The sequence below is a fragment of the Pagrus pagrus genome (genome assembly GCF_965226575.1).
Source record: "Pagrus pagrus genome assembly, chromosome: 15".
NCBI lineage: Eukaryota > Metazoa > Chordata > Actinopteri > Spariformes > Sparidae > Pagrus > Pagrus pagrus.
Window position 1 is genome coordinate 22,156,212 of NC_140199.1, and position 24,425 is coordinate 22,180,636.

The following is a 24,425-nucleotide window of genomic DNA, read 5'->3' on the forward strand; positions in this document are numbered from 1 at the left end:
TAGAAGAGGACAAATGCTTCCCCAAGTTAATCATTTTGGATTTTCAGACATTCAATCAAGTCTTTCATATCGAGTACCAGAGATAGTAATTCGTTCCTCCCCAAAAATAATTCTAAAGCCTTGATCATAATCCTCGTAAAACCTATCTCTTGCTGCTGTAATGCTCATAGGTCTCAACGATGTGTGGTACGTGTAGCTACTGGTCCAGTCAGTGTCAATATCCAATACTGGAATTGCTTTTGTTGGCAAATCAAATTCATGGCTTGCCCAGGCAGGTAAAGTACTGTTACGAAGTTTGGCTATAACAGCAGTGATTCGAATGAACGTCTCCTGAAAAGCTTCAAATCATTATACTCCTTCACAGATGTGACAGCAGCATCGCGGTTCCACCTAAAACGACACACGAAGAGCAAATCGGCTAAATAAAAACACTGATGTTTTCCGTCTCCCCTGTGGGTATTACTTCATTCCTCTCTTGGGGAGGTGCCAGATCTTTGGGTGTTGTTAGCAAACAGATGATGATGTGGTCAAATAACTTCCTCAGTAACACATGAACATTTTCTAAAGGGGGGCCCAGTTTTTCTGGTTGCTCAGTCCTGATAATCATCTTTGGACTCCTTTATTGCTTTGTAATGATAAGGCAAAGGAATTTTTTGCATTCTTGGTAGTAAGACTGCACTCTTGACTGTAAACTGAGGTATGTAAATCTGATGGGAATTTTGACTAGGAAGTGCACAAGGTCAGTGAACTGTTGCTGAGCTTTCCAGGTGACAGAAAACAAGACGCTATCTTTCCAAGAAAAAACAAGATGTTTTCTTAGAAAGCTCTCCTGACAGCTGCTTTAACTAAATTACTTCAGTGATTTATGGTCTCTTTCCCTCCAGTCAGAATGTTCAGCCTGTGATCTATGTTGAGACAGCAGCCCACCTTTACTCCCCCAAGGCCTCTCCTCTTAAGTGGTATCACTCGTCCTCCTCCTCATCAGCACTGTGCGCAGACTTGATGCACTGCAATTCGTGTGTCACACAGCGCTCGCATTTGGAGGACAGAGCAACTGTTTGTGAGCTTTGGTGGCGTGTCTGCTGGCCAGCCGCTATGCAAACAATGCCTTACTCACTGATTTTTAGAGGCCATGGCCTGAGGGAGACACAGAGGGAGGGGTGATGGTGTCGAGGTTTCTCCCTGAAAACAGCAGTACAGTCAGCATGCGTCAGTTTTTCTACATGAATGATGTGTCGGACAGTTCCGAGAGGGTGGTTCTCAAGCAGGTCTCTGCCCGTCTGTCCCTCAAGACATGGGTGATGTGTTGATCCAGTGTTCAATGTGGTATTAAGCTCAGGCTATTGCTTTGAGATCAGCTTTTGAAGGTTTGCAACCACTGTTGTTTAGTCTGTACAAGTAAGTACAGTGAGTTCGGCCTTTAGCAAGTACTTAATATATATCAGGCTTCAAGTGTAACCTGTGTGTGAAATGCAACAGTTCATTAAGAGTACTGGATCAGCTGAGACTCCAGGAAGTGACTGCACCCGAACAATCACGTGTTAAACCACATCGTGTTGTTGTCACTCTTTGGTTTTTAAAGGAGCAAAGATGTGTAAAGATTGGCCACCTGTCAATGGTCGCTCCAAACAAATAGGGGGCAGGATATCACCAGAGTCACCGCCAACTGCTGCTCACTATAGTCAGCATTGTAGCTTGTTAGCTCAATTAGCCGAGCAGCTAGTGGCCCTTTTAACTGACTGCAGAAGAGTGGTTATCACCTGCAAAGGAAAGCAGCCGGAATATTTTTACATCTCAATCACCGAGTTGAGGATATATTTTAAGGATTTATTTTTATTTTGCTCAAATTTTGTAACATAAGTTAAAAATATCCAGGTTTGCTCTTCCCCAGGTTTTCCAGCCTTCACGCCATGCTAACCAGCTGCTTGCTGTCGCTTCATATTTAGTGAACAGACATGAGAGTGGGATCAATCTTTTCATCTAACTCTTGGCAAGAAAATGAATAAGCGCATATTTCAAAATTATTCCAGTTATTTTAGAGCAGCGTCACGATTTTGTTCTGTATGTGTCAAGTCTGAATATCTTAGCAACTATTTCTAAGTAGCTAACGCTGCCTATGAGTGGCGAGGAAAACAAGACTGCTCAGGAGCATTAAATGGTCTCTGTGGAACTTGTGCTTGAAGCTGTTGTTCTGTGTCAGTGGAGTGGAGAGAGGCGCTGAGACGAGGCACTCGAGAACGTGCATAAAGTCACATCATTTGGGCTGTCACGGAAAATCCAACCTGAGTCCTACACAAAGAAATCCACAGTCCAGCAGCATTAAACAAGCTAAATCATCCACAGGCGATTTATATAGGCAACTGAGAGTGAAGAGGAACTAGTGATGTCTAGTGTCTAGTGATGCTACAATCCGCCAATAAAAAAAGTGATTAATCAATGTAAATTGCAAAAAATTGTTACATAGAGTCTCTTTAATAAGCAATTCACTTTAAATCTGCTCTTGGATGTCATTATCAGGATGCTTTACTTACATAATTGCTCTCTCATGCTTCCTTTCATTATTATCTTCCCTCTGCCTGCACATGTCAGTTTAAAAAAACTGGCTTCGTCACAGCGTTGGTGTTAACTCATCGTGACATTTTGATTTGACCGAATGTGTGTCATCATCTAGTTAGTTATTGTAGACATACAAATAGCCATCATGCTAACACGAGTAGGTCTTTCGTGATGAATCAGTTCATCAAATGCATGGAGAGACAGAAGTTAGACTGGATTAAGATTTATTTAGATCTCTTTAAATGGATTTCTTATTTGAGTAATTTGCAATTTTAAAAATGCAATTTTATTAAGTTTAGTTTAGGGTAGGACAGTTAACCTCCAGCACTGAACTGATTTAGCTTCATGATGGAAATTCATAAACATTCGTGAAGTAATCAAAAAAGGACAGTATCAAAACAAAGTGGAATAATTTGATTATCAACTCAAACTGTCTTAATTCTTTTGCTTTGTCCTCTTTGTGAATGTGTTTGCACAAATCCGTTTTTACCTTTGTGTAGTTTGCCTTTCTTACTAATTAATAAAGCAGCTGTAGCTTTTTCAAAACAATTAAAGTAATTACTTACCATTTAAATTAAGGTTTTGCAACAGACCATAGTTCCTTTAAAATATTTTGAAAGTTTGAAGTCAGTAACCCACAAATCATTGTAGCCTAATCCATTACAACTTTCAAATGTATTATTTTTTTGCCTCTGCAAATCCTGTTTATCTCTCCGTGCTTGGTTCTCAGAAAATGTAATACGTGGATTATACCCCTGTCCTCAGCAAGACAAATGATAGAAGTCTAAAATCACATCTGCAATCAATCTTTCACTGAGGTTGTGTAATAGGATCTCCAATTTTACTGTGATGTATCATTTTTCCTATAATGACCATGAGTGACCAGTATATACTGCTGAACTGTTAGAGAGATAGAAAGAAACTGAGTATATTGTGTTCACCACTGTTTATTTGAGGGAGAAAGTGCACCATGAAACAAAAACAGCATTAACATTCATTGCTTAGAACAGGTGGGAAAGGTTGCTAATTATTTTAGCTCTCAGCCCCTTACTATAATTTCTGAAATCAGAAAATAAGTATTCTATTATGTAACCCTGAAACGTTAACATGCTCGCATGTAAGAAACATAAGAGTTCATTATATTGACACCATAATCCAGCTGCAGCACAAATTAAACAGGCTGAGGAGTATGCATTTTATTCAAACGGTGAAGGGACTGTTGCTGTGGGATCATGTGCAGGTCGCCGGGCTGCTTAAAGAGGCTGCTCGGAGTAAGCAGTGTAACTCTTCACACGTGCAAAGAAGAAGGGTGTGTACATCCTGTCCAGGTCAAACGCTGTGACGACTGTTTCCCCCGTCAGCCTGAAAACAAAATTAATATTAATGTCAAACAAAATGTAAATTAATTTCTCTCTTCCACTAATAATAGTCCTCATATCTCTTACTTGTAAGTGATGTGGCAGGAGTGGTGAATCCACACCAGCTTATTGGAACTCTGACACCCCCCAGAGGACAGATGCAGTCCCACGTGAAAGCTGTGTTCAGCCTCTGGAGGTGGGTTCCGCCTGCAGAACCGATTCCTTTGAAACTCGGTCGCTTTCTGCTAACAAATGACACAGTTTCAAAGCTGAGCTATAAACTGACCTATTTAACTCTGCATTTAATGATTCCTGGAAGGTTAGAATACAAAGTGAAGGTGAGGATCCATGAGTCAACAATTAAGATTTGATTTTTAGTTTGTGACTTAGAGTTGGGGTTTGTTATCACCTCCAATGCATGATAGGTTATATAATAAAAATATGTACATTAATAAATCCACCCCCATCCCACATGACATGAGTTAGTTGTCCCACTAAGCTTGTACATTGAACTGAAAAAAACTATATACTGTATATGAGCTGACACCCCAGTGCAGAAGTACGACTATAATGTACATTAACACAAGTTCAGCTTCTATGATTATTTACATAGAAGCTCAGAGGAACCTGATTATTCTAAATATCTGAATGTAAAAGGTTGGAACTGTGTGGCTTTTTAACAGAAAATACAATAGTAGTGCGAGCAGTTTACTATGAAAGCAGAGAACAGCAGTACTTGCTATTACTTCTTTTAATGCCGATATCTCCAGATCACAAGTTAATTATTTTTATATCTTCAGAAAACAAAAAGTCATTTCCTCTCCAAAGAGCAAAAGTGCCATGTCAGCAAGCATCAATGGTGTCTTGACAACAGTACTGAATCAACTACTACAATCAGCTACTTTTCTTACTCAAGAAACCTTACTGTTCAGTTATGAATCCTCCCCAACTTCAGTGATCTTGAAGGCTGAAATCAGGTGTGATCCAAAGTACCAGACACTCATTTTCGAAATGATCTTATCTCAAGAAATCAGCCTTTTGTTCTCTCGAGATAACAAGATGATTAACTTGTGATCTTGTGATAGCGGAATTAAAAATAACTGCAAGCATGGCCGTTTTCAGCATCCATAATTAACTGCTACCAGGTGTTAGAATACATTCAATATTACTTTGAATAGCACTGAGCAGGTAATTTGTAACTACGTAAGTACCAGGTGCAGTTATGTATAACAAAATGTCTGCTGGTACTGTTAAAATTTCACTTTACACTACTTTTGAATAAACAAAGACGACAAACCCCCATCTGCAATTCCTTAAAGAATGCACAATGGCCACTAACTTTCCTACATAACTTCATCTCACACAACAAATCCGCCCAAAGCTTTTTCTCACCTCCTCCTTTTTCTTGCTCACAACAGCAAAGACTTTGGTTTGATTGTCTGTTTCCTGTGACAGACGGAAATGACCGAGCAGAGCAGAATCCATTCTGTAAAATTAAACCAAATTTAAATATCATGAAAACTGCTTCAACAGGTGAAATTATTTTTTAAAGTGAACAGCTTTATCTGAGAAAACAGAAGGTGTACCTGGTGTTCTTAGTACGCAAGCGAGGAACAATGACCAGAGGGTCGTCAGGGGTGGTCAGCATGATGACGTGGCCGTCGGGGAAGAACCGGAGGTACCTGTGATAACAAAGACACCACTTAGCTGTGATGTCTGTACAAAGTCACAATCAAACAACAATGATTAAAGCACAACATTCACCTGTAGTACTCAACGTGGTGCCAAGCCCTGTAGAATCCATCCAGTGATTCCTCTCCTTGACGAATGTATGATGTCTTGCTGATATAGACACCTGTCAAAATAGCATGAATGGAGTAAATTATCTTCATTCACTCACATATTTGCAGCAACACCACAATCAGTCTAAGATTAATTTTACAGGAAATATTGAGCCAATTGTGAAAATGGTATTTGAGACATTTGGCTTTGGAACTGATATTTTGTTTTTTTGTGTATTTAAACTTATCATGAGCACAGTGGTGAAACATTTTACAAGCAGGCACATTCTCCGATTCCTGCTGTGGGTGATTTAAACACTACTGAAATGTTGCTGTATGCATCCTCCCACTGCAGGGGGCAACCGTGTGCTGCATGTTAAGAGCAACTCTCTCAAAAGGGTTCAAAATGTTTTGCACCTGGATTTATGATTGTTACTCTTCAATGATGGGCTGATATGAGGGAGAAAAAGAAAATATCGTTGCTGGAAATGTGAAGTATGACAGCATCCCAAATTTGTAAATAAATTAAAACACTTAATCACCATCAAAACGAACACGTGGCCTTTGCAGAAACATGTCTCTCCAGGATTTGAAGGGTACAACTTTTGTGCAGTTCCGTCCCCACACTCTTACACAGGCTGAATGCCAAATCTCAGGGTCCCTGGAGAGAAAGTCAAAGTGAAAATCAAGCAGATAGAACTGGCTTTTAATTGCATTATCTTTTGTGCAGCAGCAACTATGTAAGATCCCAAATCGGCCAGTCTGAAATCTGCAATTTTGAGAGGCAAAACCAGGGAAAGAGTAGCCATTGACAAACAAGCTGTGACACATGTGATTTGTTATGACAGAGGGGCTGACCTTGCACAAATGTAAAACCCACGGCAAACCAAAGAGAGCTGCTCCAAGGCTCGCATGTCCAGTGCACTCGACACAACCCAACGAAAAATGTACATCAGGATTTCCCTCGGCAAGGCTGCAGTCAAATAAAACAAGAAACATTTTTTTTTTATAATAAATACACGTTGTTTACTACTGTAGACGTGTTTATGTTATAACAAAGTGATTTTTTTTGTACCTGAAATGTGCATCTGAGTCGTGTCTGACTCAGGATTGCAGATCTTTGGAAAGGAGCTTTCCAGAGTGAGCTCCTGCTCAAAGTAGGCAAGTAGATCCTCGATCTCACCGTCAACATCACTATCCCCCATGCTGCAAGAAAAACATGACCATTTCAGTTTCAGAGGTGAGGAAAACTCTCATACACATATTATTCACCTGTCAGACATATGCAATGACCTTAAAAAACCCTGAGTTTTCTGTTGGTGTGAATGAGTCAGCACTTTTAGCACAGTAATACACTGATCCTTCAGTTAGTATGAATGATAGGTGTAGGCCTCTCAGATGAACATCTAGCTGCAAAAAGAAACTTAACCTTGATTATTACAAATATAAATATGCTGTATTATATTTTTCATTACGTGAAAAATAATTTTTGTAAGGAGCAGTCAGCCATGTAGACTCTTCAAATTGAAAACAGAGTCACAACAAGCTCATTTTTGTGTATGCAAAACACAGCAACTATGATAATCATTTGAATTCGAGGTTCTTATACACAGTTGAAGAGTTTAAGTTATAGAGAAAAAGCATTGAAATTTGTGTTTTAACATCATAATTTCAAAATTCAGACCCTTCAAAGACGTTAGAACACTTGCAGAATTAGATTTAGCTGATCAAATTTAGTTGACCCCAACAATATCCAAAGATAAAAGGCATCTTACTAGTTTCCTCCACCTCGGTCTGCATCAGGAGGACGGCTGTAGTTGATTTTAAACTCAATGTCAGGCACAAGCTGCATTGCCATGCGATAGAACTTGATAGCTGCAAGTAAAAGAGATCATCTCAAAATTAAGAAGATATTACAGTGATCAAGCAATGTAATCACCTGTTTTTGTTCCTTATCATTTAAACATAAAGACTGATGATTAAAAAGGCCTGTTAATAAATGATAAAATCTGAATCCACATGCTTACACTGTGATTTTACTCTGACCTTTCTATTGGTTTCTGAAGAATTGGTTAAGCCAACATTTCATCCTTCTACTATTGGTTTTGATCACCATAAATTCAACATACACACCCTCATAGACAGCTCCACTCTGCTCTTCCTGAACAGCTCTCAAGAACAGCTCTGTGGCCTGAGGGAGGATAAATCGCGTCAGTCCGCAACATTACTGCAAATATACAACAGCACTAGACAACACGTGGGCACTTTATCTGAACAATGTCATAACTTACTTTTTCCTCCCGAGCCAAGTCTTGTGTCCTCCTCAGACCTTTAGCTCTCAGCAGTCGATCACTTGTTCCACTTGCTCCAGAGCTTGACTTGAGTTCAGACATCCATTGAGCTCTGAATGTATTGAGCTGCACCTTAAATTAAATCATAAAGTCACATGCCAAAAAACTGCCATTACAAGTCCTGAGCTTTCTTGTTTAATGTCTCACTATAACAACAAGGTTTGTAAAGAGCAGCCATGTAAAATTATGTATATCAAACTTCATGGCTGGTGAAATGGGGAATGTTTGTACTTCTTCTTAATTTGACCTTTTCCAAAAAAAGAACCCCAAAATATCTACCCTTTGGCAACCTAAACCTTTTTTTTATTTCAACATACAGCATGAGTTTGTTAAAACTCAGTGGCTCCTGTAGCGACTACAGAGGTAACACATGGGTACATGCCGTATGATCATTGAATCCTTATGAGTCAAATATTTATTTAGTCTTTATTTATACAGGGAAGGTTGGGTGAGCATACATGCACTTTCAAGGCAGCAGACTCTTAATAGCTTGGCAGAGCAAAAGAAACAAACAGCAAAGAAATATTGCTGTCATGTTAGCCTGATGGGTTTAGATAAAAGTTGCCAATACAACAGTCAATAACTAAGAAATTTGGGAAAGAAAATATTAATTATTATCTATGGCCACAGAAGATTTCTTACCTCAAGATTCGGGTCATCTGATCCTTCATCTTCATCCTCTATTGTAGTTCCAATATCTGCATTATCGTCAGCCTGTACAGAGAGGAAGTGAAGTGATAATTCAATTAATCACAAGCTCATTTTGCAAAACAAGGCAGCTTGATTGGCGAGGCGGATTGGCGATCGCCGCACAATGCATGCCAGTTAGATCTGTGTCTGACTTGATCCCAACTTGCTCTTGCGTCATGCACACATGGGCACCGGTATTCTCACGGGATCGAGGCGGCTGCTGCTTTGGAGCCAGGCGCTGCAGTTGCTCTCCATCGACTGCAAGACCCATGGGATGGTGGGAAATGCCTGGCTGGCGCCTGATCTAACAGCTTATTGGCTTAGATGTTGCCTCAATTATGTGACGTTTTACAGAAACTTTTTATTTTTGCTTAATTGGAGAGATTTTGATCGTAATATCTGATTTTGAAGGTTTAGGTTATTCTGTTAACAGAATACATGCTGTGTGGCCGATGTGGAGACTTAACAGCCCACATTTAATGTATTCCATTTATCAATGTGGTCTGAGAGGGACAGGTCAGCTCAGATGACTTATAAACAGCAGCAAACTAATATGATGCTGATTTACATGAGGTTTTTGTGAAATGGAGGTATATCCATGAACAGAAATCAGATTGATCCATGAACAGAAATCACAGATGGCCTATGTAGAGTTTCAATAGGCTGCGATGTGATAATCAATAAAAACTGAAGACTGTACAATAGGGTTGGGACGATGAACGATGCCATCGTCCATCGGTGATGGCTGACAACCATCGACTACTAATTCCTGACCATCGTAACACTGTGATTTAAAAGGCTCCCCACCAGAGAGCACAATTAAGTGGTGTGTCCCCCCTCAGAGTTGCTGTAGGGCAAGAGTTGTTGTTTGTGATATGTGGGGAGAGGAAATGAAAAGAAGTAAGTTGCTGCTCAGTGCACGAACATTGGGCCTCCATGTACCGTTTATTATTTTCTCATTAAACCAGCTGTGGCAGCAGTGTTTCTTTTCCCACGGGCTGCTGTGTCTCTCATTCATGCCGTGTTTATACACAGTTTTCTTAGCTTTGCAATGCTCTCTGCTACACTGCAAAAATTGCTCAGGAATGGCCCAACAAGTGACAAGGACCTCAAGGCATCAACCTGGTCTCCCAATTACCCAAACCCTGATCCAATCAAGCATCCATTGGATGTACAAGTCTGATCCATGAAGTCCCCACCACAGATTGGACTTGGCTCTGACCCATCGAGGCATTAAAATAAATCCTCTGGGTATATCCTGTTATGTCTGGCACAAAGGCGTTGGAGGATACTTTGAGTCCTCTGGGTTGCAAGGTGGGGCCTCTGTGGATCAGCCTTGTTCTGTCCCATCCCACTGATGCTCGATCAGTTTAGGAACTGGGGTATTTTAAGGCCAGGTTGACGCCTTCCTCGGGCCATTCCTGAGCAGTTTTTGTGGTGTCTGAGGGCACACTGTCCTGCTTGGGGAGCCCCTGCCATCTGGGAGTGCCGTTGCCATGAGAGGGTGTACTTGATATGCAGCAGTGTCACTTCACCTGTCAGTGGTTTTAATGTTGTGGCTGATCGGTATACAGAACACTTATTGCAGATATATGGTAATAGGAGTCAGCCGGGAAGTAAATCCCACTTTCTCTCACCATTAAATAGTGTGTCCACTAGAAGCACTGATAATAAAATTGTAAAATTGTAAAACTATAAAATGTCCAACTTATCTGTATCTTGGTCAAAATTATTTAAAAAAAAACAACAACAATTGATACAAAAGACTTCCTATCACGTTTATTTGTTTATAGAGCTGCAATGATTAGTAGATTGAAATAAAATTATTAACCAATTATTTTGTATCAGTCATTTTTCAAGCAAAATGTTCAAACACTTGCTGGTCCCATGTCAGGATGTTCTTTGTCATTTATGATAGAAAACTTGAAGTGTTGGAAGATTTGAAGATGTCACTTTGGACTCTGGGAAACTGTGATGAGTTTTCTTCACAATGTTTTTGACATTGTATGGACCAAACAATCAGCTGATTAATTGTGAATAATAGGCAGATTAATCAATAATAAAAATATATGGTAGATGCAACTGCAATGCAGGTAAATACATTCATTTATCAACTTATAAAACAGCAGACAATTAACAATTTCCGAAACATCTTCATTAGTTGCAACCTTGGAACAGACCCTCCCCTACATTGGGACATGCAGCACACCCATGAAGTGTGTCTTTATCTGTTTCTGGTCAGGCTGTCGTGACACCACTCCCTCTGCTGCAGGGGTCACTTTACAATTCACTGTCCATGTGGCTGCAATTAATCAGCTCCGCCTGAAATCCGACACATTCATCATGATACCCAATTTAAGGAGCCAACAAACTATTATAAGATTGCTAATCCCTTCACCACACGTTTACTCTCCAGCTACATATAACTCAGTGCTTATTTATATCTCCTCCTCCTCCTCTTGCACAATGCAGAAGTGCAATTTGCAGGTCGGTAAAATAAAGTTTGCATTTGTGCAAACTCGTAAACTGGTCCAATAAACTAAACTGAAATAAAAAGATAAATGTGTCCGTATGTTAGAGCACATGTGGGCTCATGCTAACCTCAATATTACTGCCACAGTATTAATTTCTGGGCCTTGTCGCTAAATCATGAGACATGTGGCGTTTGGTAAGTAGAGACACGTCGAGCAGTGCAGCAGGGACTGGACTCGCCACAGGTACAAGGAAAACAGGTGACGTTAGCTACGTTAGCAAGCTAGCTGGCTAGCTAACACGTCTCTCTGAATAACCGTTAAAAAACACGTCACCCACCATGACAGCTCGGCCAGTAGGTCTCCTTCTAGATAGTCACACGCGGTCAACACGAGCGTTTACAGTTCACGGTCGGAGAAACGGACAACACAGCGGACATATTTACGAGCTCGCAGGAACGCAGCCATTTCGCTGAGTAGCCCCGAGCCTGACACAGGAAGTCGGGAAGTGTGGCGAAGTTGGAGACAGACGGAGGAGGAGGAGGAGGGAGAGGCGCCCTGCATGGCTCCGGAGAGCTCTGCGTGAAATATAACGACTGCATGAGCACATATTCGGACTTATTTACACGGGAAGAGGTGTTGGGCTGTATTAAAACCAAGGTGCAGGTTGATTCTAAATATGGAGGACGAAAGATGACGTATTAATTAATTAATACATTAATTAATAAACTGGTAAGGCTAATAAACATATCCAGCTTCAACTAACCAGGACCCTTCAAAACACACACACACACACACACACACACACACACACAGTGATGGAATGTAACTAAGTACTCAAGAGCAGTGAAGTATTGTCCTTTTACTCCACTACATTTGATAACTTTAGCTACTAGTTACTTTGCAGATTGCATGCTGCCTCACAGCCAGTGTAGCATTTTATTTTTTAGATGTATTTATTTTAAATGCAATCAGCATGAAAACAAATTGATTCCAATATAAAGAAACATGCTGAATATCAGATCAGATAAACAGCCAGGCTTATAATCAGTCAACCAACAGTATAAAGTATATAAACATACATGTAAATATATGTATAATTGTATTTGTAGGCTACCTTTGATACTTTAGTACATTTAATATCAGACAGTTTAAGACTTCCACTCAAGCACTATTGGTATGGGTGACTTTCACTTTTACCAAAGCAATATTTAACCACTATATCTTTTAACTTAACTAAAAAAATTATAGCTTTTGTGTTCTTTTTACAGCACTGCACACAACACAGTGTGACATTCACAAAATTATGTAAGAGAACGTTCCCTGGAGGTTCCTAGAAGGTTATAGTTGTAAGTGTTTGGATTTTTAAAATTATTTTATTATTGGTAGTATATTAGTATTAGTATGAAAAGAGTGGTTATTTTCATTCTTAATTAATCTGCCAATTTGTATCTCAATCAGTCGTATGGTCTGTAAAATAACAGAAACTAGTGTAAAATGAAAGTTCCTTGAACCCAAGATGACCTCTTCAGATGCCTTTTTTGACCAGCCAACGATCCAAAGGCAATACTGTACTGTATTCTATTTACAATCATATAAATCCTAGAAAAGCAGCACATCCTAACATCTGATAAACTGGAACAAGCACATGTTTGGCATTGTTGCTTAAAAAATATTGAAATTATGAATTGTCAAAATTGTTGCTCATCATCCTGTCAACTGAATCATTGTGTCAGCTCTAATAAAAATATCTAATGTACATGAAATTCCTTGAAACACATTACATTATTTTCTACATAATGACATAGGCAAAAACAATGTTGAGACTACATATTTTTAGTAGCATTTTAGTAGTCCAGGAGTAGCAGACAGACCTACACACTACTGGCCTTGAGTTGCTGTTATCAAAATTTGTTGAAATACATTTTTGGTAAATGCTATCAAAACATGACAAAAAACATTTACAGTGAATATTGCCGTTCACAGAATCTGATGGGTCACCACATTCAGTGTAACACCTGCTCCATATTCCCATTCAGTCACTCAGTTGAAGTGAAAAAAACAGGCTTACTTCATCAGCTCCTGTACACTCTGGATGTGGATCGCTCCTAATCTGCAAAACTTTGTAAGGATACTGTTTCACCCAAAATGTTATTGTACATCAATCGAATTGGCCTGTCACAGAAGATCCTTTTTCCTTCCAAAACAACTGCTTAACCATCTTCAACTTTAACAGCCAGCTGCAGTGAATATCAATGTAAAGCCTAATAAGACTGTCCCTGAAAAGAAGTGGGCGATGTCTGCCTGAGGGTCGCTACACTGAAAATGTGTCGAATTCTTTGGGTTAAAAAGCTGTTGCAGCAGTATTGACCAATAGCAGAGGAGCCTGAACATGTCCACCAGAATGTGGTGTAGGCCAATTTGAGGCAGACTGGTCATGCAGGTGTAGTCCGTGTAACAGCTGGTTTGGCCAGATACCTGACATCAAAGTGTCTGCAAGATTTATTTTCATCAATGTACAGCTGTAAAACTGACAGGAAAATCTGGATTCTCAGAAAAGTGTGCATGTGTGTGCACAGACTTTTGTACTTCTTTAGTATTTACATCTCCTGCTTTACTTGTATACTTCACTATTTGTTATTTGACAGCTACAGTTACAAGTTACTTTGCAGATGAAGACATGCAAAAATTACCTATAGATTACAAAATATGAAAAACACATGCCTCCACATTCACGCTACGATATTAAAATATGACTCATATTGTAATACACCAGTAATGATGACCTTTTAATACAAATTATATAATAATACTACTACTTATACTTTATGTATGGATTTTACATATGGATCTAAATACTTTATCCACTACTGTGTGTGTGTGTTTGTGTGTGTGTGTGTGTCAGAGATGGAGAAAAGTAGGCTATTTTTATTTTTTTCTACCACTATTTCTCAGGGGAAAATTATACTTTTTTTTCTCCACTTTTATCTTACAGTTGCTAAGCCAAAATTGCCAAAACCTATGAGATCAGTTTTGTGAAATCAGAAAAGCCAGACTTGTTTTAGTCACACACACACAAAAAAATATTTTGACAATTGAAAGTCTGGGGGTGAACATGGTATAAGCCCCAGGAGAATAATGACGTTGCTGAATGTATTTGAAAGCACCAAAATTCATTATGAACATCAACAATATTGAAATACTATTATTGTGCAATAATCAATCATTTCATCATTTTCGTAACCAATTTTTAGCAATGTTTTACTAGCATAATAGTCTACAAAAGTTTTTGCAGTGCAGACCTTTTTTTTTTACCATTATAAATAGTAGATTCATGTCTTTGCTTCACTGTAGGTTGGAGATTTGATCAAAGAAGATGAGTGCAAAGCGAGAGCAGTACCATTCGCTCACTTCCGCCTTTGCTCAACGCTGAAAAATCTTTTCTCGCTTTTTTGCAGTATTTTCTTTTAAAAGATGGACATGGTTGCGTTTCTATTAGCATAAAGGCAACATGCGGGCTGAAAGACATTAAAGCCAAAAACCATATTACACTGTTTTTAGTCATCAATTGTATGCTGCATACATACGCTCGAGATACGGATGCAGTGACTTATTCCATTGCGTTTTACATCTTTGCTGACGGAGGAGAGCTGTGATTTGTTGCAATGAGCTGTTTTTAGAGCAACGCGAGATTATGATGAGCTCCCTGACGAGAGGGCCTGGATGAAGTGATATTTATGTTGTGTTTGACACACTGGATGCTGCGGTAATCTGTCAGCCGATGCTTATTCCGTTAAACCATTTGTTGAACATCGACTACGAATGCTCGGCTATGTGTTGTTGTCGGTTTGACGTGAGGAGGGTGAGTACTGACTGCTGCTTTTCATTTTTATTTGAAGTTAGGAGACCATTTAGTCCTTCCAGGCCAGTGGTTTTTTTCTCTCTCTGTGGCGCTATAATGTTTTGTCAGCAGCTGGGCCACCAGCAGCACCACAACACAATTAGGATAGCTGTAATTGCACCAGGTTTGCTGCCAGCTACATTTAACTGCACGAGGCACTCGTTAAAATGTAACCAAAACACATGAGCCAAGTTATAGTATTAAACACAATCAACTGGAGCTAACTTCAGTGGGAATTATACCAGGAAAATGAATGTTTTAGTGCTAACGCTATATTGCAGCCACGTTAGCTTTCACTCTGCATAATTAACGCTAACTAAAGGAGGAAGATAACAGCTAGCTAATGTTAAGGAGAGCTAACGTTAACTGGAGACAGTTTGGATTCGTACTGGTGAAGGGTGTAGCTGGAGGCTCCTTTCTCCAACTTACTCTATCAAGTAGATGCTATTTGGCTCTCAAACGCTAATGTCAGTCAGTTAACAAGATCATACATACGCTATTTAACTTGTCAGTAAACAGTTAGAGTTACTGATGTGAATGTCTATTGGACCATGATTGGCTACCAAACTAGTTGTGATGTCATACATTTATCTTGCATGTTCATGTTTATCTCAGATCAGACCTACCTCTTCAGCAGATTGATTTGAAATCAGTCTTCCAGTGTCAGTCTGCATAGTCGTTGATTTAAAGGAGCACTATGTAGTTTCAGGGAAGGAAAGAAAATCTTCATAGATTGTTTTTTTATGACTTTTAAACTGAATAAACAAACTGTCCTCAAAGAACAACACAATTTCATTCTGTTCTGCCTTCTAGGTAGCCACCTTTCTAGCTTCAAACGGCGTTCTTGTGGGGCCTTTTTCTCTCCGAGGACAGCTTGTTTATTCAGTTATGGGAAGATATTCATCAAATACTTATTTCTAAATATTTCTGAAGTATGCAAATATTACTTTTCTGAGTTTGAATTCCTTTCTCAAAGCTACACAGTGCAGGCAGCTAAAATTGTGCCACTTGTAACCAGGAAAATTGTGGTTCTTGATAAGGTACATTGAATGGTGACTTTATTTAAGAAGAAGAAGAAGAAGAAGAAAAGAAGAAGAAAAAGAATAATAGAATAAAATAGTTAAGGTACATTATCAGATTGTCAGCCAAGTGCAGTATCCACATTGCCGGAGCAGCATTTTTTGATGAAGTTAAAATGCATTATAATGAAGTACTGTAGAGCTGCAAACATGCTCTGGCCTACAAAACCTGTTTGGTACAGATCCAATTAAAATATTTGTCAAATCACAATCGCAGTAAATTTTTTTGATCATGTCCTGCAGCCCTGCTTGTCAGACAGTCAAAGTTACTCCAGACACTTATAATTTAATCGATTCTCTAGGTTGCATGGTAGACCATATTTGGCTAAGAGACAAGCCATGGCATCATTAAATCATCTTTCCCGTACACATTAAGCTCAGTTTAACATCCCATCTTCAGTGGATGAACTTGTAAACGGCCTTTGGATGTTAAATTGCCCGAATGCATGCAGATAAAACTATAGCACTTAAAACTTTTTGTTGTTCTCTCTTCACCTTTTTAGCTACAAGGAGGCAAGTCCATGACACCATGAGTCCTCCAGCCCTGCCCGTGGTCTTCTGCTGTTGTCACAGGAAAATCTGGCTGCATTCAGCAGCCGGAGGCAAACACATCTCTAGTTTCCACCCAGTTATTATCTGCCCCCGGGATGATCCTATGGAAGGACAAGCATAATGAATAGATACACTACCATCAGACAGCTCGGGGATGGCACCTACGGCTCAGTCATCCTCGGCCGCAGTCTGGAGTCAGGAGAGCTCGTTGCCATAAAGAAGTGAGTATCTGGAAATTGTTTGCTTTTCAATGCAGTCGATTTTCTTTTTGTTCAGAGCTGATGCTGTGCACCATGCTGTGTATCTTTCTCCCTATGTTATCGTGGCCTGTCTGTAAGGATTACAAGAAAGATGCAGGAGAACTGCAGCTTTATTTTTGTTACTTTTGTTTGGCTATTATTAGACATAACAGCTGCTAAAAAAAGACACTGCTGTGCAATTTGATGTCATTTCCAACAAATAATTCAATGGGAAAACTATTTTTCAGAATGAAAAGAAAGTTCTACTCCTGGGAAGAATGCATGAACCTTCGGGAAGTCAAGGTGAGTTTATCTCTTCTACATGTTTAACACAGTGTTACTCATTTGAATAGCAGAGCAGAATAATGGAAAAATCAACCCAAAATCAGAATAAAGGGAGTTCCCTTTTCTCTACCTCTGTAAGTAATTTAGAAGGTCTGTCGCATCATTGAGTTATTAGAAAATGGTCCATATTTACTGATCAAATTAATATTAAATGCTATGTCCATATAATAATGTACTGTTGTACTGGCTGCAATGTTCTGTGAAATATTGCCGCTTTGTGCTGTATTACAAGCAAATCTTACAAACAAAGTTATAGGGGAGTGGAATAATAATATGACACTGCTGTAACACTGCAAGGTGTGAACCACACTTGACCAAACCTTTTCATGAATATGACTCTAAGAAGAGACATTTAAGGGACTGATTCTCACAGTGTCAGCTCACTGACAGAAGTAGTTGATGGTGTCTGTATGCTACTTGGACTGCAAAGTGATGGCTAGAAATAGTATTAGTACAGTTGATAGCTCTGCTATTTCTGGTGACCCATGTCATGCCTGTTGTATCCAAAACAACTGTTACTCATGAAAGCATTAATGGTAGTATTCCTCTCACACTTAGAAATATTTAGTTTTTTAGATTTGCAAATGTTACCTGAAGAACAATAATATGGTTCAATGCAGCTTAAGTGTAAGGTCCCCTGTAAAGTATTTTGAGTTTATGAGTGTTTTGTTTGTCTCATGCACGGAAGCAAGGATGTACATGCATTTGCATGTCGGTGACACAATACACAGTCCTGCCAAACATTTCCAACTATTCCACTGATCACTGACAGGTGACAGTAATGTGCCAAGAAACTAAGCAGTGCACCAGCAAAGACAGTGAATAAGCAGAGTGCAAGCTAGTAAACATAAATTAAAACAATACTGGATTTTAAAAGCTAAAAAAAAAAATTTAAAAATAGCTTTGCAGATCTTTTGTTGAGAAGAAAATTCATTCAAAATGTTGTTGGGCTTTAAGGACATGCACAATGTATTTTAAATGTAAATATATATTTTATTTGCTTACAAGAAAACACCTTTAAAGCTAATAAAAGATGGTTGTGACATGTACATAATATTTCTGAGGTTACTTGAATGTTTAATTTTAACATTTATTACAAATGTCTTTATTAATAACACAAGATAACATTGTGTTTGGTAACGTCAACAGAGACAGTAGAAGCCTGTATAGAAAATGGATTCATCAGTAAACCTCAAAATGGAATAGCAAACATTGATTGTTACATGTAATGTTTAATGTTTCACTTGCTGTCACCTGATATGATGCAGCGACCAGATATGCAGTACTTTGGTGTCACACCCTGTGGCTCTGTTTGGGTTGATTTTTCATCTTTTGTGTGGAATAGAGATGTAATAAGGAACTTGATGATGTGATGACATATTGTACATTTTAGTTCAGCTGTCTCAAAGCATTCTGTTGTTTCCTTTCACATCAATTCAGTGTGTTACTGTCTAAATTTCCTCGCAGCTCAAAGTCACACACCAGCTCTAAGAGTAGAAGGTGATTCTTGTGTGCTGTTGGTTTTGAGCTCTGGTTCCCACCCCCGGCCTACACACCCCCCTCTCCTAGAGCTTGACCTTAACGCGGCAGAACATGTGTAGAACACGCTGGTCCTTTAGCGCCCTGCGATCACAATTAGATCACAATTACAGCATGTGTACCATACAATCTCAAAATCCCATTACAGCTTCTCCCCTTACTAAAATTTAGCATGGTTAAACCTGTATCATCCCAGTGCATGGGAAAAGTTTATATTTCTCCATCCTGCTATATTTATTTTCCCTTTTTTAAACTGTAAGTATAAATCCCACGTTTGCAGCATTTACCCCCAAACTACATTGTGTTCTTACACTAGCCATTCTTTAACAAGAAAGGTTTTGTTTCATAGTTGTAGGGCGTGCTTTTGAATGTGCTGCAGTGACCTGTGTGTATTGTCCAGCATGATTAGACTTAGTATTCATTTCTAATATTTTTTTTGTTTGTGCATTCAACATATTCTTACATGAATCTGTTTCTTTATTCTCGCAGTCCTTAAAGAAACTTAACCATGCCAATGTGATCAAACTGAAGGAGGTGATCCGAGAAAATGATCACTTATACTTCATATTTGAGTACATGAAGGAAAACTTATATCAGCTAATGAAAGACAGGTGGGTATAGTTCTTACTTGTTGCATTATTAATCTGGTAAATGCTTACAGTCTCTAACAGTATTCTGTTTGTCTCTTGCTGCAGGACTCGGTTGTTTCCTGAATCTGCTGTAAGAAATATTATGTTTCAGATACTACAGGGGCTCGCATTCATTCACAAACATGGTACGTCTGTTTACGACTGCAGAGTGCTAAATTGAACATCTTGTACCATTTGACGCAAGATGGTCATGCAATGTGTCTTTGTCAGGGTTTTTTCACAGGGACATGAAACCTGAGAATCTTCTGTGCATGGGCCCAGAGCTGGTGAAAATAGCGGACTTTGGGCTTGCCAGAGAAATCAGATCTCGACCACCGTACACAGACTATGTCTCCACTAGATGGTAAGTTTCTTTTAGGGTAAATATAAGTCATTATATTTGGCCGAAATGAAAGTGGGTTTAATAGTTCAGTGCACTCAAGTCCCAGAACCGTCTATTTATGGTAACAGGTACAGAGCCCCAGAGGTGCTCCTCAGATCCACATCCTACAGTTCGCCCATAGACCAGTGGGCAGTCGGCTGCATCATGGCAGAGCTCTACACCCTCAGGCCTCTATTCCCAGGCTCCAGTGAAGTAGACACCATATTCAAGATTTGCCAAGTCTTGGGTACACCAAAGAAGGTGACGACTCCCTCATGTGGAACACATGGTTGTTGTTGTAGGTTGTTGTTCCTCATTGTCCTATGTGTGTATACTAGGAGACAAAATAGGTGGGTTACCTGTAAGGAAAATGTGAACATTGGGTTGTCCTGCTGCTAAATTGTCTTGAGCAGCTTTCACCTTTCTTTAGTCAGTTTCTGATAGTAAGAGAAGAAGTTTTCGGAGTATACTGCTAACTTAAAGGTGAGCAACTCTGGAGAAACATAGTTGAGTGTTGTTCCCAGGTCGTCAAATGCCAATGCTTTGGGTTAGGTGTTTGTTATACCCAGGTTGTCTGTGCTTGACAACTTGGGAATGAGACTCAACAATAAACAACAGTGGTTCAGACAGAGCCACAAACCCACAGCATCTGTATTTGACAACCTGATAATGAGACTCATCAATCAATTATCTTTCTCCAGAACAGCTCATCCCACCTTTTGAAGAGTGATGATATGTAAACATGGTGTGTAAGATGGACTGTCTTCTCCCTCTAGAACGATTGGCCGGAGGGCTACCAGCTGGCAAATGCTATGAATTTCCGTTGGCCTCAGTGTGTTCCCAATAATCTGAAGACACTGATCCCAAATGCCAGTCCTGAAGCCATCCATCTGATGACAGACCTGCTCCAGTGGGATCCCAAGAAGAGACCAGCTTCTGCCCAGGTAGTGTTTGACCTTCACTTCAGGTATTCCCGCAGCTGAGAGTGAAAGCTGATGTTGTTTGTCCAAATCTTTACATCTTCTCAGGCTCTCAGGTACTCCTACTTCCATGTGGGCCAGGCTTTGGGCACTCCTCAGCAGATCCTGGAGCAGGGCAGACCTCAGCCAGGCCTTGTGCCACTGCAGGCTCCTCTGCAGTCACAACAGACGCTGCAGCAGCAACCCCTGCTGCTTAAGCCTGTGCCCCCCTCCCAGCCTCCACCTCCCAACCAACACTGCTCCCCCTCCAGGCCTCTCCAGCAGATCCAGCCCTCCCCAGTATCCGCAGCTGCCCAGGCGGCAGCGTACCAACGGCACACAGAGCTGGTGCGAGAGCAGCAGCCAAAGCACATCCTGAAGCAGGAACAGAGAGACGGAACGCCACAGAGCCATCTTCCTTACATTGTTGACAAAAGTCTTCAGAGCAAGGTGAGAAATTCTCCTCAAACCAGTTGAACTGTGGGGTTGCACATTTAGAATATCTAACTGTATAACTCGTTTTTTCAAACATGTTGATGTTGATTTGCTCTTCTAGCAATCGAGACAGGAGTCAGAAAATTCAAATCTCCTGAGCTATCAGGTGAAACCTAAAGGAGGGCGGCGGCGTTGGGGCCACGGGACAGGACACCTTAAGGGTGAAGACTGGGACGACTATGAAGAAACTGATCTGACAACCATAAGTATTCTCGGGAAAAGTAACTTCTCCACAGAGAAGTCGAGGCAGGGGGACGATGCACTGAGCAGGTGAGGCTGTGATCATTGCGAGCTACCTTTTTAAAAGGGGCAGATTCAGTGACACCTGCACTGTATGAATACAGCACAAGATCTGTAGTCTGAGCTATACACCACGCAGCTAACTGAATGTCCTCTGTCTTACAGATATGGAAATGTTCTGGATTTCAGTCGACCCAAAGGAAAGGAAGATGCACCTTTAAACCTGAACAAGACGACAGCCTACCAAGAGCCATCAAGAACCGCGTCTGCTAAACAGCATTACTTGAGACAGTCAAGATATTTACCTGGTAATTCAAAGATTTACCTTGTGTAACACAGACCTGAGCAGGACCGACTGTATACTTTAGTAAAAGAATTCACAGTGGGAGCCCTGGTAGTGACCCGTGTTCGATTGCAGACCTTTGCTGCATCTTCCCTCTTTTCTCTCCCTCATTTCCTGTCACTCTCTAAGCTGTCCTATCAAAATAAAAAAGGCAAAAAATTAATTTAGAGTATCTGCGTCTACAGGTCGTCAGATCAACTCTGGTTTGTTTGCCAGTTTGGTTCTGTTTGTTTGAGCTGGTCTGAAAGCTGTCAATCCAAACTATGGATATGGTTTGTTTGTGGTGTGAAAGTACAGCTGACCAACAAGAGGATTTTGTGATAGCACATATGTGATTTTAAGGTAACTATTATTAAATCCATCCTCTGGCCCCTGAAATGATTAGGCGGTTAATCGATTAGTTTAGAGACAATTGGTTGCCAAGTATTTATATAATCAGTCAATCATTTCAGTCATTTTTCAGGCGTATGAGGATATGCTGCTTTTCTTTGTCATTCATGATAGTAAATAGAGTCTTTTTTAGATTGTTGGTTGGACAAAAGAAGCAAGTTTGAAGTCATCACTTTCAGCTCTGCAAAAGTGTTATGAGCATTTTTTTGACATGTAGAATAAATGATTAATCTATTGACCGTAAAAACGTACAAATAATAGGCAACCTCGCAGCCAATCCTCATAGGTGATATACAGCATATAAAAATAAATTCCCCTGATCAATCAAAGAGAAAATGTGTTAAAAGTATATTTTGCTTGTGTCCACCTCTGTTAAAAGTGAGTGAAATGGAGTGAACACAGACATCTCTCCTGATGATATAAAGACAAAATTCGCCTCTTTTCTGGTCCTGTTTCTACCTGGTCGTTAGTCATAAAATGAGCTCGACTTGCAGAATTATTTTTAAGTGAACTGTTTCTTTTGTTATGTCACCTTCCCTAAAAATATTTTAATCTTTTAAAGTGTCTTTCTGTCTCTTTCAGGTATTAGTACAAAGAAGAATGTGGCCATAAATGCCAGTAAAGACTATACTGGAAGCCATCTTTGGGGCAACAGTAGTATTCCATTTGGAGGGACTCTGCCGAGCAGAGGCGCTCATGGTAAAACTCCCAGGACATTTAACACAACCTTCAGGGTAATCTTTCCAACTTCTCACTCTTTGTTTGTTTGTGTGTTTTTAAATATCAGGCACAAATACAATCCCAGGTGGATACATGCCATCGTTTTACAAGAAAGACCTTGGTTCTGCTGGTCACAGAGGACATCAGGGTGCTTCACTGGAATCAACAGCATCAAGTGAGGATGAACTTGAGCGCTTTGAGCTTCCTGTAACGTAACAAACCTATCGTTGTTGTTGACTGTATATTTACTTCTATTTGGATTCTACTTCAGATTATGCAACATGGCAGTCCGGCCGAAGTCCGATGAACACCTCTGCCAACTTGTCATTGACCAACAAGAGCACCGCCGGGATGCTGCCTCGACCACCAGTACAGACCATCCACGGGCGAACAGACTGGTCTGCCAAATATGGACACCGCTAGTGCCCTCGCTGGAGCTCTGATCTGTGCCCTGGACGAGAGATCTGCGCTCCTAAGAACTCTTTCACCTCCAAAGAGTAGGCCTAGTTGTTTTATAATCCAAATCTGTGCATACATCTTACACAGCAATAATTTGTTTTTCATTATGCGTACTATGGATGTTGTGAGTTGTAAGATATCTAAGTGTTTGTGTAAAGCTAAATGCAACCGGCCAAAATTTGAGCCTAGACTTGCTCCTCAGTGTTTTATTTTGTATTTCTGTAACATAACTACTGTCCGACAGAGGATACACCTGTATCCTCAGTTTGTATCAGAATTATCATTGAATGTTGTTCACCGACCTGTATACATAATATGCATATTATACTGTATGTTTATAAACTTCACTGTGACTTGTTTTTGGCTAACTCATTAGATTAGCCTCTGTACAGTGCAGTCATTTTTTCTACATTCCTGCTGTTTTTGTTTTATGATGGTAGCCTTGTTAATCAGGTAACTATTTGTGCATTGAAATTCAAGGAAGTGCTTTAATTTCAGTAAAATTAATACAATGCAAGTGGTTGCCACTCTATACAAATATGTTTTAGTTTCTGAAGTAAAACCTCCTCGGCCAGGTTGAGTGTGATTATTGAATTGCCAGTATATTAAACTTTCGACTGGGTACTGATGTGTTCAACTTGTGTGGTTTTTCATAAAACACAAAAATGTTACAATATTACCCACCACTCCTCTTCCCACGTGTCGCCAACAGCTGCACCACAGTGAGCACAGCAGCTCTGGTAGATTCTGACCAACTAGATTAATCTGGTAGAGATTAATCCCTCAGTAGCGGAGCAAGCTTAATGCCACCCATGCATGAATACAGTGCATCTCTATACTGTAAGGTGCAGCAGCTATGGTGGCAGTAAGGTGCATGATGTAGGCTACACTCATTACCTTCTGTACCTAAAATATACTTCTTTTTTTTTTAAATACGCCAAGGCTG

At 39.9% G+C, this 24,425-nt stretch overlaps 2 protein-coding genes across 8 annotated transcripts; one reads left to right on the forward strand and one right to left on the reverse strand.

Moving 5' to 3' along the window:
- Positions 1–3,485: 3,485 nt before the first annotated feature.
- fbxo9 (F-box protein 9) lies at positions 3,486–15,841 on the reverse strand. 6 transcript variants are annotated; one of them, XM_084375342.1, is made up of 13 exons: positions 15,735–15,841; positions 8,689–8,760; positions 7,987–8,112; positions 7,829–7,886; positions 7,471–7,570; positions 6,771–6,901; positions 6,554–6,668; positions 6,238–6,356; positions 5,679–5,769; positions 5,501–5,596; positions 5,307–5,400; positions 4,002–4,156; positions 3,486–3,918 (listed from the first exon to the last, which is right to left on the reverse strand). In XM_084375342.1, exons 1-13 carry the CDS (start codon positions 15,780–15,782, stop codon positions 3,810–3,812), a joined length of 1,314 nt encoding a protein of 437 aa, XP_084231468.1. In that variant the 5' UTR covers positions 15,783–15,841; the 3' UTR covers positions 3,486–3,809. The 6 variants fall into 6 exon arrangements, with proteins under 6 accessions (XP_084231468.1, XP_084231467.1, XP_084231466.1 ...); XM_084375341.1 differs by having other exon boundaries at positions 4,002–4,159; XM_084375340.1 differs by having other exon boundaries at positions 7,987–8,118.
- Positions 11,707–24,103, forward strand: LOC311270457 (serine/threonine-protein kinase ICK-like). Of its 2 annotated transcripts, none has more exons than XM_084375336.1 (14): positions 11,707–11,789; positions 16,691–16,960; positions 17,227–17,281; positions 19,352–19,473; positions 19,558–19,637; positions 19,723–19,855; positions 19,963–20,134; positions 20,650–20,817; positions 20,902–21,282; positions 21,389–21,597; positions 21,733–21,875; positions 22,883–22,999; positions 23,088–23,195; positions 23,292–24,103. In XM_084375336.1, exons 2-14 carry the CDS (start codon positions 16,860–16,862, stop codon positions 23,441–23,443), a joined length of 1,941 nt encoding a protein of 646 aa, XP_084231462.1. In that variant the 5' UTR covers positions 11,707–11,789; positions 16,691–16,859; the 3' UTR covers positions 23,444–24,103. The 2 variants fall into 2 exon arrangements, with proteins under 2 accessions (XP_084231462.1, XP_084231461.1); XM_084375335.1 differs by lacking the exon at positions 11,707–11,789 and adding an exon at positions 14,731–15,069.
- Positions 24,104–24,425: the final 322 nt, after the last annotated feature.

Excerpts from the sequence above, each read along its gene's own strand:
- fbxo9 (XM_084375339.1), bottom strand. The coding sequence starts at position 15,782 with ATGCAGACTGACACTGGAAGACTGATTTCAAATCAATCTGCTGAAGAG. Across the intron at positions 7,571-7,828 it reads GAGTGGAGCTGTCTATGAGG|CTATCAAGTTCTATCGCATG; the intron begins GTGTGTATGTTG and ends TTTTACTTGCAG. Across the intron at positions 5,597-5,678 it reads CACCACGTTGAGTACTACAG|GTACCTCCGGTTCTTCCCCG; the intron begins GTGAATGTTGTG and ends TTGTTATCACAG.
- LOC311270457 (XM_084375336.1), top strand. The coding sequence starts at position 16,860 with ATGAATAGATACACTACCATCAGACAGCTCGGGGATGGCACCTACGGC. Across the intron at positions 17,282-19,351 it reads TGAACCTTCGGGAAGTCAAG|TCCTTAAAGAAACTTAACCA; the intron begins GTGAGTTTATCT and ends TTATTCTCGCAG. Across the intron at positions 20,135-20,649 it reads TCTTGGGTACACCAAAGAAG|AACGATTGGCCGGAGGGCTA; the intron begins GTGACGACTCCC and ends TTCTCCCTCTAG.